This window comes from Harpia harpyja, chromosome 5 (genome assembly GCF_026419915.1).
Source record: "Harpia harpyja isolate bHarHar1 chromosome 5, bHarHar1 primary haplotype, whole genome shotgun sequence".
NCBI classification, from domain to species: domain Eukaryota; kingdom Metazoa; phylum Chordata; class Aves; order Accipitriformes; family Accipitridae; genus Harpia; species Harpia harpyja.
The window spans coordinates 9,662,987-9,679,785 of NC_068944.1; the positions used below are offsets into that span (position 1 = coordinate 9,662,987).

The window sequence follows — 16,799 nt, forward strand, 5'->3', positions numbered from 1 at the left end:
AAAAACAACCGTGTTAATTTTCCTGACCACTCTTTGAATTCCCTCGGAGGAAAGCACACCAGTAACATGAAAACAAAAGTAGATCGTTAAAAATATGCAAGTTTGCTTTCCTGCTTAATTAGTAAGTTACTTAACTTTCCTGGATTAACGCTAATAACTTCACCAGTACAGAAGCGTGACCCTTCAAACGTAACGTTCCTTTCCAGACATTGCTTCCTAATTTTAGGGGTTTCATGTTGCTGAAAGTATCTGAACAATCATGTGTGGATATTTTGTAGTCAGAAGTATTTGACCAAGTTCCAGGAGCGGTGTTTCACGCCCTACTTTGAGCATCGCCGGAGCCAGCTGTCACCCTGGCTCCCTGCAGCAGCGCCAGAATCGTTCTGGCAGGATCACTGAAACTTCGCCTCCCGCCGACCCGGCTGAAGGCAGGCAAAATGGATCGCCGCGAAATCACCCCCGAGGCTGACAAAACCCACCAAAATCGTCTCTCCAGCGTCACCGAGGAGGAAGAAGAGCAAGATGCAGCTTACACGATTGTGACGGTCCTGGACAAAGTGGCCAACATTGTGGACAGCGTGCAGGCGAGCCAGAAAAGGATAGAGGAGAGGCACAGGGAGATGGAAAATGCCATCAAGACTATACAGATTGACATTTTAAAGCTTGCCCAGGCTCATGGCAATACAGGCTACACGGTGAACAAGTTACTGGAGAAAACCCGCAAAGTCAGCTCCACCGTGAAGGAGGTGCGGGCACGTGTGGAGAGGCAGAGCACCAGTGTGCAGAAGGTGGAAGCCAAACAAGAGGAGATGCTGAAGAAAAACAAATTCCGGGTCGTAATCTATCAGGTAACCACAAGCCTAATTTCTTGTAGTGCTGTCATTGTGCCATCTCCTTGGTAGCCGCTGGTAGGCATCGGTTAATGAACCAAAAGGCGCAGTCTATCCAACGTGAGAGTTATTTTATGCTTTCTTTAACATTGAGTTGTGCTCCTCAGTGCTTTTCAGCATGAGCCTACTGACGGCAGCACACGCGGTCTATTATTAGTGTTGGTAGGTTCCTGAGCCAGTCGTGTAAGATTAACTGCAGATCAGCAAGGACTATTTGTTGCCTCTCCGAAAGGTAATATGAGGCAGGCCCTGTAAATCTTATCATACAAACCATGCCTGACATTCATCCCTGTTATTTTTTTCATCGTATTAAGTAGAAGTCCAAATAGCGAAAGTGTTTGTAGGCTCCTTGGAACACAGACTCTCTTCTAACACTAATTTCAAAACACGGTTGATTAAACTTGCAGCATTACCCAGGCTGTCGTACTGCTGACAAACTGGGGCTTTTTTCATCGTCTCAGTCAGTAGCAGTATATGCACAAACTAAAGCTCAGACCCACAAACCCTTCATGACAGCAAATAGTACCTTTCATGCTCTACTTTGGAAATGGTTTAACCCAGCACTGTTCTTCCAATCATATTCGACAAGCAAATCATACATTTTCGTTCATTGACCTCATTGTAGGATGGTCATTGTTCTTACAGATTATTGTGTTTGAACAGAAATTTCATGAAATGGCATGGTCTCGCCTACATTCATACAAGTAGACAGTGCAGGCAGCTTATGGGGTCTGTGAGTTGCTAGCGAGCGCTGTGAAACCCATTTGTTTAATGGCCTGATCTTGCGATTTGCTGAAACTTGCCAGTTCCCCAGGTCAATAGAAAGTAAGAGTGTTTAATCTTTTGCCAGAAGCATAGTTTCTCCTTCATACCAGCGAGTCCCCAAAGCTTCTTTCAGATGAGTCGTATTCATCATTAGGCATTATTGAAAATACCAGCCCTCACGAGTAATACAATGCGCCTGCATTGCCCAGCCTTACACCCTGGTCTTGCATCTGTTTGTACATAAATAACAGTAGTTGCAATGAATGGAGCCGTGTGTTTCACTGAGTATATTCACCACTGTATACAGCTGACAAATTCCTCTGCATAATCTAGCTTTCTTAGCTACTTCATTTTCTACTACTGGGGAAAAAAAATCTAAAAAAAAAAAGAAAAGAGTAAAAGCTGAAGGTAGGAAATGTTACCTCTTTAATGTTATCTTAGTACCATATGCAGCCAAATTGTGCCTCCCAGGTTTTCTGACTGAATGACTTACTATGCATATTCAGGAGAAAGCACGGGCACAATTTCGCCTATTATTACAATTATTGCAAGCTGCACCATCATGATGGAATAGAAAACAGGCACTTTCACTTTTTCCTTGTAAATCATTTCCCAGCTAAAAGTAATAACTATCTCTGACACCCCTGGTTAATGGCATAATGCCATTTCATTGATGGGCATTTACCATAATGATTGCAGCAGAATCAAGGCTCTGAAAATATTTGTTCTTAAAACAGTATTCATTACATAATGTAAATTTTTCTCCTAACAGGACATGAGCTGTGGCTTTTTTAAAAATGTAGTAAAATATGGTGAATATGGATTTACATACAGCTATAAGGAACAGCTGTTGCTATTTTCAGATATTTCATACAAAAGGTGTCTCTCACGATGAGTACTTTCTCTAAGAATCACCCTCAGTAGGAGTTTCTGAGCTGTCTGCTGGTTTTGCTGGACAAGAATGACCTGCACCCTGTTCTGTATGTTTAATTCTTAGGTGGTACTTTTCAGGAAGGGAAACAGCATTTTTGATTGCTGTCTTTCTAGCTTCCTCTTCCTACGGTAGTTGAGAACTGCCAGCAAGAATATGAATGGCTTCCTTTTTAACTTCCATCCCTTCTGTAAGGTGGATTGAAGAACTTTTTCCCTCTTGCATGGAGGAGGAGCAGATATGCTGACCCCTCTGGGATCCGACATTTAACACTTTTCTGGAGGAGGAGAACTGCATTGCTCCACAAAAACTGGAACACACTAAGTAGTCAAGAGTGCGCTGAAGCTTTAAGGCACAGGTACACTTGTGAAAGGCCCTTTCACACAAGTGCAGTGATTTTCACACTGTTGATTTACACCAGTGTAGGCATACTGCTGGAGTGCCAAGACCTGAATGACCGAAGCTTGGCTACAATGAGGGGAGTCTGTTAATAGGTACAGAATCAGCATACTCCCTTCACTCTATTTTACAAATGGGTATAACCAACTTGTTTACTTGGTGGTTGTGAGTGACAGCTCATCTGTAGTGAGATTTTTTTTTCTGATGAACCATTTGGGGCATTGTGTTGGAGCCAATGACCTGTGTGTAGCCGGCGTTAAATGCCTACATGGGTGAGTGCACGTGGGTTTTAGTTTTAACTTTTGCCAGAACATTGGCATATGAGGAAAAGGGAAACACCAATTAAATCCTAAAGATTTTCTTTCAAGTGGATAGCTTTGATCTTATCATTGATAGAAGGAGTAGGCAGGTTGAAAAGGATCATTGGCTGGAGGAGATTGTCCCAAGCGACCTCGGCCATGATGAAAAGAGTAGGCAATAGCCTCCCTTTAAAAAGAGACAAAGTGATCATCCATGAGCATAACGATTAGGGAAATTGAGAGCATTCATTTTTAAAAGGCCATGCGGTTGTGGAAGAGATTTGGTAGCAGGCAGCTCTCCTCCCCAGACTGATTGCATGATTAAAAATGCCAGGTTACTTCAGAGTTTCTAGTGAGGTCTTTGACCCTGGAGTGCTGCGTGCCCTAAGGGTATAGTAGGAAAGGCAAACTACATTATAGGTTGTGCAGGTCACTGTTCACTTCTGTTCAGGTTAGTCTGAATAACCAGCTGTGAGAGCTATCATTTCTCTGCAGTTAAAGAGCATCTAACAATTTAACTCATTCTGGCTAAATTATTCAGAAATAAAAGGGGATTTTTTCTTTTTTAAATCCTAAAAGAACTTGTTTCATTTGCTTTTCTGCATGTTCCACAAGTCCCTCTTTGAATGTGAGCATACAGGCACCGGGAAGTCCATGTTACAGTTACTGGGCTCTTTTCTATTATTACTTTACATTAGCACCATAAACGAGTAACAACTTCCTATGAAGGGACGCATGCATTTGTTTCACTCACTGCTGTATGACATTTAAAATTAGTGGACAGTCACGGTCGACATGTCAGAAACCAAGTAAGGTTATGGCTTGACTGGCCTACACAGCCATGTTGCAACCGATTTGTCTGCCCTGCGATTGCTCCACCACACGCTCGGGGAGAGGCTAGCAGAAGCAGCCTTGCATATGCTGCTCATATTATGCATAAATAAATTAAAATATAAGTGGCTTTTCCTGCCCACTGTCCTTCCGCAGCATAATGGCTTGGACAGTAAAAATGGTGAGATTGAGATGGGGGTAATAATCTGAAAACCTGAAGTGGAAGCACTTCCATCTGAAGTGGCAGTAAAAGTCAGGGTGTCACGAGCTCTAGAGATGAGGATGCTGAAAGACCAGGCTCACAAACTTGCCGTCCATCGGCACGGAGTTTTAATTACAGCTATTCTGAGAAAAACCTGTGAGAGTAACCGTGACATGAAAGGCAGCAAATGTAACACTTCTATTTAGAAAAAGACAAAGGAAACAATCTGAAACATTGCCATTCATCTGATACCATTTGGGCATAAGAATGGCAGGCTTAGAAGCAGGTCTGCAGAACAGAATCGTTAGCACCATGGATTTAAATGGCTCACCAAGAGCAGATTGTGCTAGGTAACTCATATTTGATCATTTTTCTGTTTCACAGAAGCATGAGAGGTCTTATCCTTTCTCATATTTATGTACCTGATATCTTACCTCATAACAGATAATCCAGAAAAACAACAGATGGCAGTGGGTTGCGTTGAAATGGGAAGTGAGGCTTGTGATGGGTTTCTAAAAGTGTCTGCTTCTAAGATCGTCTTTGTCAATTGTGTAATATTTTCATTAAAGGTCTTGGCATAGAAAAGGTATGGATACTAATAAAATATGCTTAAAATGAGAAGCTGTCAGTCCAGAGAAAGAAATAATAGAGAAGAAACCAAATTATCTTTAAGCTGGAGTAATGCTAATTTAAGTGTACTCAGTGTCAATTCCTGTACTTTTAGCAGGAGCCCTTGTTGTTAATTTGTCTTCTGAGGCCCCATGGTTTGGGAAGGGCAGAAAATGGCGTGTTAATTGCTCACAAGATGACTGAGAGCCTACTTGATGTTGTGGCTCTTAAAAAAGTTAAGTGTGGGCATGAAAGGCTTCAGGCAAGGTATTTCCAGAAATGATACAGACACCCAGTGCCCTTGCCCAAAACACTTCAGAGCCTGCGTGGACTACCATGTACAGCTCTGATCACCCCTGTTGAAGTAAGTTGTGTTCAAACTGAACAGGTTTGGAAAACAGCTACCAGGCTGAGCAGAGGAATGGGAAGCCCTGGTACACAAGAGGAGACCAGGAGGTCCTAGCTTGCTTTAGTCCAGCAAGAGAAGAGGCTGAGAGGTTGTGGCTGTCATTTATACAAGCATTGGGGCACGGATGAGGAGTCCAGTAAAGAACATCAGCAAAAAAATGAAATGGGTGTAAACCGTCCGTGAGTCATCTCAGGTCAGAAACCAGAAATGGATTCTTAGTCCTGGAGACATGAGGGTCCGGACAAAGCCTTCTGCTAGAACCCATGGGGAGAAAAGAAAACTTAAATTGTTATTAAAGTGGAGTCTGAAAACTTAATGGAAAAAAAGACGGCATAGGTTGACTACCTGTGACAGCAGAGCACTGGCCTCAGACACAGAGGCCTCAGCAGCCCAACGACACAAGGCCTTTGCTGGAGTCTCGTGGTATAAAACTTATAAATATTTTTACAGCTGGGACAGGTAATTTCCTTCTCTGAGATTACAGAGAATAAAAGAAACCCAACAGTTGTGTTGGAAAGTGTAGCAAGAGTCCTTTGTTTGCAGTGTCAAGCCCAGTCCTTCAGTTCAAAGCACTGAGCTGGCCCCGTGCTGTGCAGCCAACTGCTGGCGGAGTGGCAGAGCCGGCGCTGAAGTACTGCAGGCAGCCAAGAAGATCATAAATTACCCGTGATTTTTAGAAAAAAATCAACCGCTGTCAACCCGCTAAAGAAAAACTGTATTTCTAGTGACATGTTCACAAGGGAGGAGGAGAAAGGGAAATTAAAAATAAATTAAAATAGCAGCTGTTGGGCCATTTCTGTGTTTGTAAAATGAAATAGGTTGCGTATTTCACAGGACTGTGTTCACAGCAGATTATAAACTTGGCTCTACACTATCTGATCCAGTGTAACTGGAGTCCCCAGACCTGTTCCTTTGTGATGATCTTCACAGGGGACAGGCTGTCACCTTCTCAGGGCTGCCATTGATTTTTCTCCCCCTATTAACATTGAGTGGTGGAAACAACCAATCTTAATTTACATTTGCACTGGATGCGGTTGTTCGGGGCTTTGCTTGCGGCTGGCCTGCAAGCCAGCAGAAGAACGTACCTACACCATGAGCCTCCTGAGCCGTGCCTCTCGCCTATGGTCCTAGAAGCTGCCTGGAGTGACTTATCAACAGGAGCTGTGGCTGGCCGCTGCGGGCACCCACCTATCTTCAGCAATGCCCTTCATGCCTGCGGCCCAGATTCAGGAGCGGACTTGACTGGGGATGCGCAGTTGGGATTTATATTCTCAGTGCTACTGAAGATAGCTGAACCTTGCAATTATTCCTTCGGTACAGGAGGAAAGTTGATCAAAACAGCGCAGGCACAGACGTGAGGAATACGTGAAGTCATTAACAGCAAGTTCAGAATGTGGGGCGGGATTCATCTTGCCAGGCATCAGACATCAGTAACGCAGGCGTTTGTGCATTTGGCCTGTGTGTGGCTCCCTTCGAGTGAGCAGAGAGAAATGTATGGAGCCTGATTCACCCGACCTGGTGTAGACATCTACTTCTGGATACGTTTTCTACTTTATAAGTACCTGTTCTCTCCATTTAGTTGAAAGGGTGTCCAGAAGCGAGTTCATACGGAGGCATGGTTGCTTGGGCAGACGAGCTCAGCGGCTCCTGATGGCTGCCTGGGTTTCACTTGTACCTGAGAGCACTTCCCTGTCCTAGCTAGCCTGCAAGAGCAGTCACCTTGTGATGAATGAATGAAACAAAACATTACCAAACATATTTTTTTGTCTTATCACACCTTGTGATCGCTCTTTCTCCTCCACTGACAAGGGGTTGGTATCTACAGATGAATTGGAAGTGAGAAATTTCACCACTTTTTGATTGCAAACCTGCGGACTGACCTGCAGAGCTATTCCCTAGGCTGGCTCCATAAAACAATAGCAAAGCAAAGTGACCGTGAAGCTTTAATTTTCCCCCGGAGCTGCAGTAGTCCTTTTTATGCAGCATGTGGTGGCCTAGAGCCAAGGGCTTCTCCGAGTGATGTGGTATAACTCGGTACCGCTTGCTCGTTGTCTGTAGCTTGCTGCAGTCAGATAATGAGAGAATGAGCTGGGTTTCTTTATAGTCATTGTATGCTCCTCATTAAATTAATGAATTTCTGTCAGAATTTAAAGAAAAGGGATGTGCATTAGGCTTCACAAAAGAGAAATGAGGGGGATTGACTGTTCTGGCCAGGCTGCTTTTTCGTTATGTAAAAATAATTCTAAATACAAGCCACAGCACTTGGCCATGAAGTCTGACGTGCTGAAGTGTTTATTCTCTATCTGTCTGCTTTACTTGATAAAATCCCTTAGGTGCCCTTTTAAAATAATCCTATTTCTCCCTCATCTGAGCAGCTTTTTGGCCTGATGGCAGAGATTTTGAAATGGTATATTTGCAGAAAAAATGAAGGGATCGCTTGAGATTTATAAAGCTTCACTCTTAACTGTTAGAATATGGGTAAAAGTACTGAATGATTTGTAATTGGTTATTCATCAGCAGTTTTGTATTTATTTAGAGAGCAATTTCAAGGAGATGTTTTAGTGATTTACCTCGGCTGCCAGTCTGAATAACAAATCACTCATTTAACATGCAAATTTCTAGGATTTTTTTAAACATTGTGTTTCCTGCCCATACGCTGCCAGTCATTTGCATCACTAGTTGTCATAGACACGGCAGCAGCGCCAGACCAAGTGCTGGGTGGCCTTCGACCATTTTGCTGCTTCGTGTTCTGCTTCAGAATTGTCAGGTGATCACCAGTCCCATCTGTGCTTATGTTAATCATCACCTGTACCTTCCCTGTCACACATCCCAAGGCTGAAAGATCATTTGCCGTGACCTTTTCCCTGTGCAACACAATGACTCTGTGTTATGGAGTTTCATCTGTCTCTCCTCCCTACATATGCTGTGAGCAGTTTCTTTAGGAGCATTTTGAGTCTCGATTTTACAGATATATATATAATATATAATTTTATATATATATGAGTTTATATTTATTATTTATTTGGTCATTCTGTTTTTCTCTGCTATTGTTTTTCATATTTTAAAAAGTTTTGTTCTGCTAAAGTTTTAATTGAAATTAGATAATAGTGGAGAGCTGATAACAGCTGCCTTTATTAAAGCTTGTTAGAGTTACACTTTGAAGCTCTTTGAAAAGAGAACGCAAAACTGGTTTATAGCGTTTCTAGCATGTATTTACTCATAAGACAATGTATTATCTTTTTTTCTCCTTGTTGACTCTAGAAGCCCAGCCTGGGCTTTGAAATACAAACCCAGAATACGTGTGCCAAAAACATGGAAGGACAAGGGGAGTGAAGCTCTTGAGCTGGCCATATCCATTAAAATGTCCTCATATCCCATTATTTTTTATTTTTAAATGGCATTATAATAAAATTATTACTGAAATTATCATTAGAAGTGTACTTAAAGCCCAAGTATTGTTGTACAGTGACACTATGTCACTGCTTCGTCTAGCGAATCCAGTGAACTCTAAATTAGCAACACACCTTTTCTTAATGAAAACAATACTACTGCTGCTATTAATTATTGATCCCATCTGTGCTTACAAAGATAAAGGGAGGACATTTAGCTAACACGTTTGTGAGCAAATTTTTTTAATAACCTTTTTTCTTTTGCCCAGCCTCACTGACCTTGCTGAAGGCATGACATTCTTCTTCCAACAGCCCCCTTGGCTTATCTGCTCCATAGTTCAGCAGTAAGAGTGAAAGGTGCTATTAGAGCTGACCTGATCTTTGCCAGGACACCACTGCAGCAAAATACCTGAGACATCACTAAACAATTTGCTCTGCCATCTCCCTCCTTTCCCTGCCCAGAGATGAGAAGAGCCTGACTGTGCAGGCAGGGTTATCAAGTAGGCACGTTTTGAGACAGTCTCTTTTCCCCCCAGTGTTCAATTATCTGAGCATCGCCACCTCAAGAGTCTCATAATGTTGATTAGGGGCATTGCCACATTTAAGATTATTTACCTATTGTTTTTAAGGTTTCTGTGAGGTGAAAAAGAGTCTGCACCTTGTGCTTTGCGTAGTTCAAGGAGCAGGTGCATTAGCCTTCCTTCATAAATGCCTCGTTATATCCTATGGGAGAAAAATGCTACTGCTGTGATCCCTTCCTTGAGGCCCGTGTGAAGGACACAGAATACATCCTTTCGAAAATTTTCTAATTGTGAATTAAATTGAAATGGGAGCAGAGGGAGAAAATGACAATGTCGGAGTCAGATTTTCTTGGGAGCCCAGTGTTAGAAACATCTGGGTTTCAATATTCACTGTCCCCAGAGCCATCCGTTCAAACACAGTCTGTGCTGGCTTTCTTCATCAAAGCTGAGGTTTACTCATGTGTTTTCTTTGTATTCAGCCAGGCCCTTAAAAACTCAGACTTCTTTGGCTATGCATATTTGAGGAGTTAAATACTCAAAAATGATGAAAAGCCAAAGTTCAGGTTTTAAATGCTTTCTTAGTAAACTCACTGTGCCAGGGACATCACCAGCCACTCTTTAAGTTTTGTTTGTTAAAGTTGTTTCTTAAGCAGTGGATCTAACTAACCCTACAGCTTTGTGGCCTATTTCTCTCCCTGCCTGGCTGCAAAGGTCTCCAGGCTTTCCCCTTACCATTGCAAACGCCTTCAGTCCTTCCTCTGCTACCACAGAACCTGAAGTCTTTCTCCTTCCAGACCTCATTTCCTTCCACACACAGGCATTTTTCCAAAATATTTCCAGTTTCAACAACACACCGTCTAATCTGACTCATTTCTCCCTTCTCCCCTCCTACGCCCATTCATAACACACAACCCTTCTTCTCGGCTCCCCTCCCACCAGTCACCTGCCAAAAACATCGGGTCCAGATCTACGAGCAAGGTACCTGAGCCATGGCGTGTTTGCTCAGGACAGACATCAGCTGGGAGGACAGACGGAACAACTTGCAACACAGCCGGCTCCTCAGCAGAGAGCTTATTTTGTCGTGTTTGAGCTCAGCTCCGTTCTCAAATTGCTGGAAAATGCCCAAATGTTTATGTGTTACTGGAGAGGCTATGTAAGGGTGGGAGCTGCATAATGTAACCGTATATGCTACGCTTTTTGTACAAAAACAAGAGAACTTCCAAATCAACCACTTACATGACTGATTTCCCGACTTTTTTTCTTGGAGCAGAAAGAAAAAAATTGTTTTGTTTTGAAAGGTCCAAGTCTATTTTCAGCGCGTTGAGTGGTGGATTAACTCTTGAGGAGATTATGGCCAACAGGTGTACCAGGACCAGTGTGAGCACCCTCTGCAGGGTGCACCCTCTCCAGGTGCTCCATCCAGGAGGACTGATGAAAGGGAAGGGGAATGATCAGCTTCCACAGATTTGTTTCTTGGTTTCTGGTTCTGGCGTGCGCACGTCTTTAGTTTTTGCCAGTAGGCAGGGCAAGCAGAGTGCATGTCCTTTGTATTAACCACCAGACAGACCATATGACTGCACTCCTCTTTCCTCGAGAAATCAGGTTAAAAATACCTGGCTGTTTGGTATCACCTTTTACTGTGAAATCATCTCCTGTCCTCATTTTATTTGAGCACTTACAAACTTAGCTTAAAGATCGTCCCTTACCTCCCATGAGGTGGTGGTGGCAGATAACGAGTCCTTCCTAGCAAAATGCTTAAGTAGGTTTTTAACTAAAAGCTTTCAAGTAGCATCATTGATTGCTCAACTCCTTCTCACCCTCCCCCAAGACCGAGCTGTCCAGTCCTGCTATTTCCAGTCCCATCCACTTTCCAGCCAAGAAGAAAGTTGTCACCCGGTGTAGGGCTCTGTCCTGTGCAACTGAAATCAGTAGGTGTTTGGTCTTCGCTTTTAGTGAGTCTATAAATGAGCCGGTAGCTATATGCTTTGACTCCATCTATATCCCACCTGGTGCTAAAACTTATCGTTCCTGCTTTAGGAAGGATGAGCTCCTCTCTTCTCTCTACCCCACTGATACCTAGTCATAGGAAGAAATGGGGAGGGGCAGGAGAGAGAAAGGAAGCAGATGAGAAAGCTCTCCTACTGAGCCTAAACCCCTGTATTTTTATTATGAAACCTCCCTAACATGCTAGCCAGTTTCATTAATACTTTCCGTTTTGGTAACATCTTACAGCCAGAAATTTTAAGAGGAGATAGAAACTCACACTGATTTTTCGCCTTGCTACATTTGATTCTGCAAGATGTGTGCAGAAACCAAGGAAAAGGAGAAAATCCAAGGTTTGGCAAAGATCATTCTCAGAGTCTGTAGCAGAATGAAGAATGTTCCTCAGGACCTGCAGCTCTAGTTTCTGTGTCTCATCTACAACGCCTTCATCTCACATGTTGTTGTTCATAAGTCTTAATTCTAACACATATGTATGAAAGTTAAAGCGCTCTCTTCTTTAGCTAATAGACTATAAAGCTAAATACAATAAAAATCTGGCAAACAATTGACAAAATGTACAGAAAAATTTGTTCTTCTTCCAAAGGAAGACAGCTTAAATATTGCAGAGAAAATAGTCTCTCTGCCTTCTCTCCTTTTAAAAAGTAATCTTCATATGAACAGCATACCCTATTCACCATATTGTATTCATTTCTGCATGTACTGAAATTTCAGAATAGTCATTCTGGAAACATTTTTGTTACCATTTCAGCTGAAGGAGTGGGCTATAATTTACAAACTTTGAGGAATTATTATCCAGCTGTGTTTTAGTTCATTTTCAGAAAAGAAGGGATTATGTTTATATATAGAAGTCTTTATATAATTAATGTTAATTTGCACATGTTAATGAAGATGATCATTAGCAAAGCATTGTAGTTTTGTTCCTGCTGATTTTGACAGATGAGTTGAATAACATTCTGCTGTAATCAATGCAACATAATTTATCCCTATTTTTTCTAAGTATTAACAACTATTTACTAGAGAGTTTTTAATGGAGCCAAGGCACGATGATGTATTTTATTTTACGTATTGCTAGTACTCTGTAAAATAACATTAAACATGACTTGCTCCTAATGAGTCACTGTGAAAAATGACAGACATCTTTTTGGCCAGAAATCAGTTCACAGCAAAATATTCAGTAAGCCTGACCCATTCTTCATGGGTTCACAACTTCTAATATCTCTCCTATTGTCTGCATTAAGATAATAATACTAAGGGTAGAGCGCAGAAACTGTCATGCCTCAGAAATCAGCTGAAGTAGTTAGTACTAATGGCAAACAGCTTAGAGAAGTTTTATATAGCTGTTGTACCTGTCTGCACCCCAAAAGGCTGCTCCTCCAGGGAGAAGAGAACATGCACATGCGCATAAACAGCTAGTAGGGAAGAAGGGGCTGGCATTGTCCATCTCATACACCTCCTACAAGTTATGAGTTTTCTACTCTGCATACACTAGTACTTCTAGATAGAAGTGACTCACTGACACTGAGCCACAAATTTGTAATGTCCATGCAGACAGCAGTCTTCAGATCAGAGGATCGATTCTCTCAGGAGATTCTCCCTGTTCTGATAAATCCTTCCATTACCACAAGCTTTTTTCCTTTTTTTTTTTTTTTTTTGCATGTCCTTAACCACTAAGTGATTCTTGGTAAATTATTTGTTTACTGTGGACAACTTTGGGAAATCTTCTGTGTCTTTGAGCTTTGAGTCTCTAGCAGTCTTTCTTTGGAGAGGCTGCATAAATTCCTAGTGCTAAGATATCTAGGATAGTCACCACTTCCAAGCACGCGGCTAATACGTATCATATGTATAATATAAATATGTAACACTGCATGCTCATACAGGCCACCAAACTCACCACAGCAGACAGAGGTGGTTCCTCAGGGTCATTCATGTGTTTCCAGATGGAACAAGTCAAGTTCACCTCAGCAATGGTGCAGGTGCTGAGTGAATTGTGTGGAACTGGATTTACTGAATAACATCTCATTCCTTTACTGACTTTGTCCCCTTGTGGAGCCAGCACATGTAAGTTAATATGTTGGGGTTCATCCCCTTCTGGGCAGCAACAGAATTGTTTGCTAAGTTCCAGTTAGTCAAAAATGTGCGATTGTCTTGGTGACAGTAAAGGACTGAAGCTACCGATACCATTGAGGCACTCATTTGGAGAGTGTACAGCTGACACAAGCACAAGAGCCTCTTTTGTCTACAGGATGTCTACTTTTATTGGTGAGGAATAATGGATCCAGGTCCAATCTCGGTGAAGCAGATAAGCTTCAAAAAAAAAAAGAGAACTAGAGAAACCTGCCCTGAAAACTAGAGGCCAGTACACATAGGACCATGGCATTCACTAGTTTCAAGTAGAACCACACTGAAAAGAAAACTTTAAACAGGCATAATGTCTTTACAGAACTTGGCAAAGGTTTCTTCTGCCGTTTGTATTCTGTATAGATCACATATGATGGTACAAGCCTACCTTACTTTGTTACAATATTGTATGTCAGTTAGCATTCATTAACTACAAGCCAACAAACAAAATGCATGAATCGCCATCCTTTTAAAACACACATGCTGGAAGATGACTCTGTGCTTTCATTCACAGGAGGAAACCGAGTGTCCTTCATCTCTCTCTGTTATCAAAGAGAGGACAGCAGGTGAAACTCTAGAGGATGATTTCTTCCCACCTGATGATCTGTCTTCTGATGAAGAATATTATATTGAAGAAAGCAAAGCAACCCAGTTCAAGAAATCAGGCATGAGGCGCATAGATGATATCAAAAAGGCATTTTCAAGGGAAAATATCCAAAAGACGAGACAAAATTTTGGCAAGAAGGTAAACAGGCTTCGAACAAGAATAGTGACCCCTGAGAGGAGAGAGAGGATCAGGCAGTCAGGAGAGAGACTGAAACAATCTGGGATAAGGATCAAGAAAACCATTTCACAAGCTGCCCCAACGAAGGAGACGTTCAAGATCCATAAAAAAAATAAAGAACGAACAGGAGCCGAAGGTCAGGAAGGGATCCAGGAAGGCGGCGTGCACATCGGCTCTGAGCTCGCAGCAGCAGAGCCCTTCACTGAAGAAATCTCTTACACAGAAGTGATCACTAAGGTAAAGAAAGACAAGAATAGTGCAACAAAAGGTGCTTCCCCATCAACTGAAAAAGGAGTGACGATCCCAGAAGTTGTTCTTAAGCAGGAAGGAAAAGAAGGAGGAGGAGGTGATGATGTCCCTCTGCTAGACTTAAAGCAATCGGCATAAGGAATCAATTAGCAAACACACCATACTATCCTTACTGAACAAGAGATAACACAGTATGAATTCACTCAGCTTTAGAAAAACGTGTGAATTTGTGTTATATCACAAAACACGTCTTGGTGTTGTTCTTTTACACGGGTGTCTGTAGTGTTGTCTTCCTGACAAAAGCCAAGCCATGCAAACTGAACAAAGGGGCTCCCCCTCTGTCCTGCAGCGTGCCGATAGCCATCGTTAACCCAAATGGAACTCACATGTCAAAGGGAAATGAAAATCCGATGTATTTGCAAGATTGATTTAGCAGTCACTTTACAGCTTAATCACTCTCTTCAGTTGTACATACAACAGTATAAAAACATTTTCCATTATCTTATACCAACTCCTCTAATCAGAAAACAATAACAAAGCTATTACTTCATATTAGCAAGAGGAAGAACTGTGAAAAATGTCCATTCAGCAATACAAATCTTTTCCTTTAAGGGCCCTCACTGAAACAGCAGAAGGAAGAAAATCCTGCTTTATCCAGGGTGTGACAAAATGTGGCAGGAATGCTAGGTTCTTGAGTAAATTGTGTTTCTTCTCAGTGGAAGAGAGAAGCTCCTGAAATGACTAAAGATTATTTCCAGAGTTCTGGAAGAGGAAGGTTTGATGTACGTAAGCAATGCATTTTCTGCACCTATGGAGTAAGAATAAAAAAGCAGAAGACACATTAAATATGGAATAGCAGGAGGAAAGGAGAATGAGGTATTGTATTCATGTTATGGAAAGGCGATTGTGAGAAAGACAAGGGTATGAAGCAGTAAAAGAGGGATAATATTAATGCATGCATTCTGTATAAGTAGAGAAAAAAATCAGAATATTGTAACTGAAGTTTCCTCGAGATCTTTTAAAGAATTGTTACTCTATCCTGAGGATCATAGGGCTCATGAACATAACTGACCAGACAAGGGAATTGTTTTGTTTTCCATTCTCTGTGCTTTTTCTGAGCTTCACTGCAATTAAAATCTATTCTACAAAGCCACTGAAGTACAGGGCCAATCCATAACCCAATTCTTTGTTTCCTATCATCATCGTTATCGACCAGCCACAGCCTCAGGGATTATGAGACAGACACCCTTTGGAGTATGGAATGCTGTTACAGGAGCCAGTGCCCTGATATCAGATATGTTTGTAAACACGGCCGCTATGCTGACATGGGGTGCAGGACTATATTGCTCTCTTCATTCTTAAACAGAGTTGCCTTCAAAGCACTTATCTAAAGCAATGTTAGCCATTACTATCTGTGTGAAACTTGTACAATATTGACAAAAGCTGTATGATTGTATTTAATATCTCAGATTCATTTTAACAGCAGAGCATAACTTGGTTATCTATATACATTGTTTGAGGACTCCCAGCTAATTGTTAATCTATAATTTAAATATAATTAGTTTGATTTCAAATATTCTGCCTGCCGGTTCTTTCATTTAGCCTGGTGTACATCACGTTTGAAGCGAAACAGCTTTAGCAATAGTAACTAGGGAACACTGGTTGGGGAAGGTCAATGTTATACTATGTCAGTGACATTTCAAATCAAATTAATGTTGTCAGATTGGAAGCAGCAACTCCACTGAATGGAAGGGCAGGACAGGGCAAGAGAGGGAGAGAGGGGGAGGAAGACATGTCTTTCAACAGTAAATTGTACACCTCTGCTGTACTATAATTACATGCAAAGAGAAAAGAAGGTTTTGCTTATAGGATAGATTGGAGGGTTTGGTTGGTTGTTTTTTCACTGGTTATAGGAAGTCTTTCTGGAACCAGGCGACTGTATGTTCTTCTTCCAGTTCCGTATAAAACTGTAACTATCTTCAGGGAAATACTCTATAACTTGTCTGGTTCTTCTGTAATATGGCCTGCATTCTGTTCTGCAAGATTTGATGTTTTCCTAAACTGACAAACAGGGTTTAGTTACTGAAATGAAAATGTCAAAGTTCAAAGAAGCTATTTCTTTGCATTTTTATACAGCAGAACACTAAGTGCTAGAACATAATTGCCTAGAGATTTTCTTTATATAGCATTTAATTTTCTCATTTTACTTGACAAAGAAAGGAAGTGATGCAGTTTCCATGGAGCTTATCATGTAGCACCGCATATAACCTCTATCAAATATGTATTTTTTAATGTTTACTTCTAACTTCAATTGTTCAGAGGATGATTTGTTTTCATAGCAAGTAGTGAGTTCTTTGGGTGCGCTCTTCATTTTAAGTAAGTTATTATCAATGTTACTG

General features: G+C 41.6%; 1 protein-coding gene across 1 annotated transcript; it reads left to right on the forward strand.

Annotated features, from left to right (window-relative positions):
• Positions 1–19: 19 nt before the first annotated feature.
• On the forward strand, positions 20–15,974 carry CAVIN4 (caveolae associated protein 4). The gene is made up of 2 exons (XM_052788123.1): positions 20–848; positions 13,882–15,974. Exons 1-2 carry the CDS (start codon positions 438–440, stop codon positions 14,536–14,538), a joined length of 1,068 nt encoding a protein of 355 aa, XP_052644083.1. The 5' UTR covers positions 20–437; the 3' UTR covers positions 14,539–15,974.
• Positions 15,975–16,799: the final 825 nt, after the last annotated feature.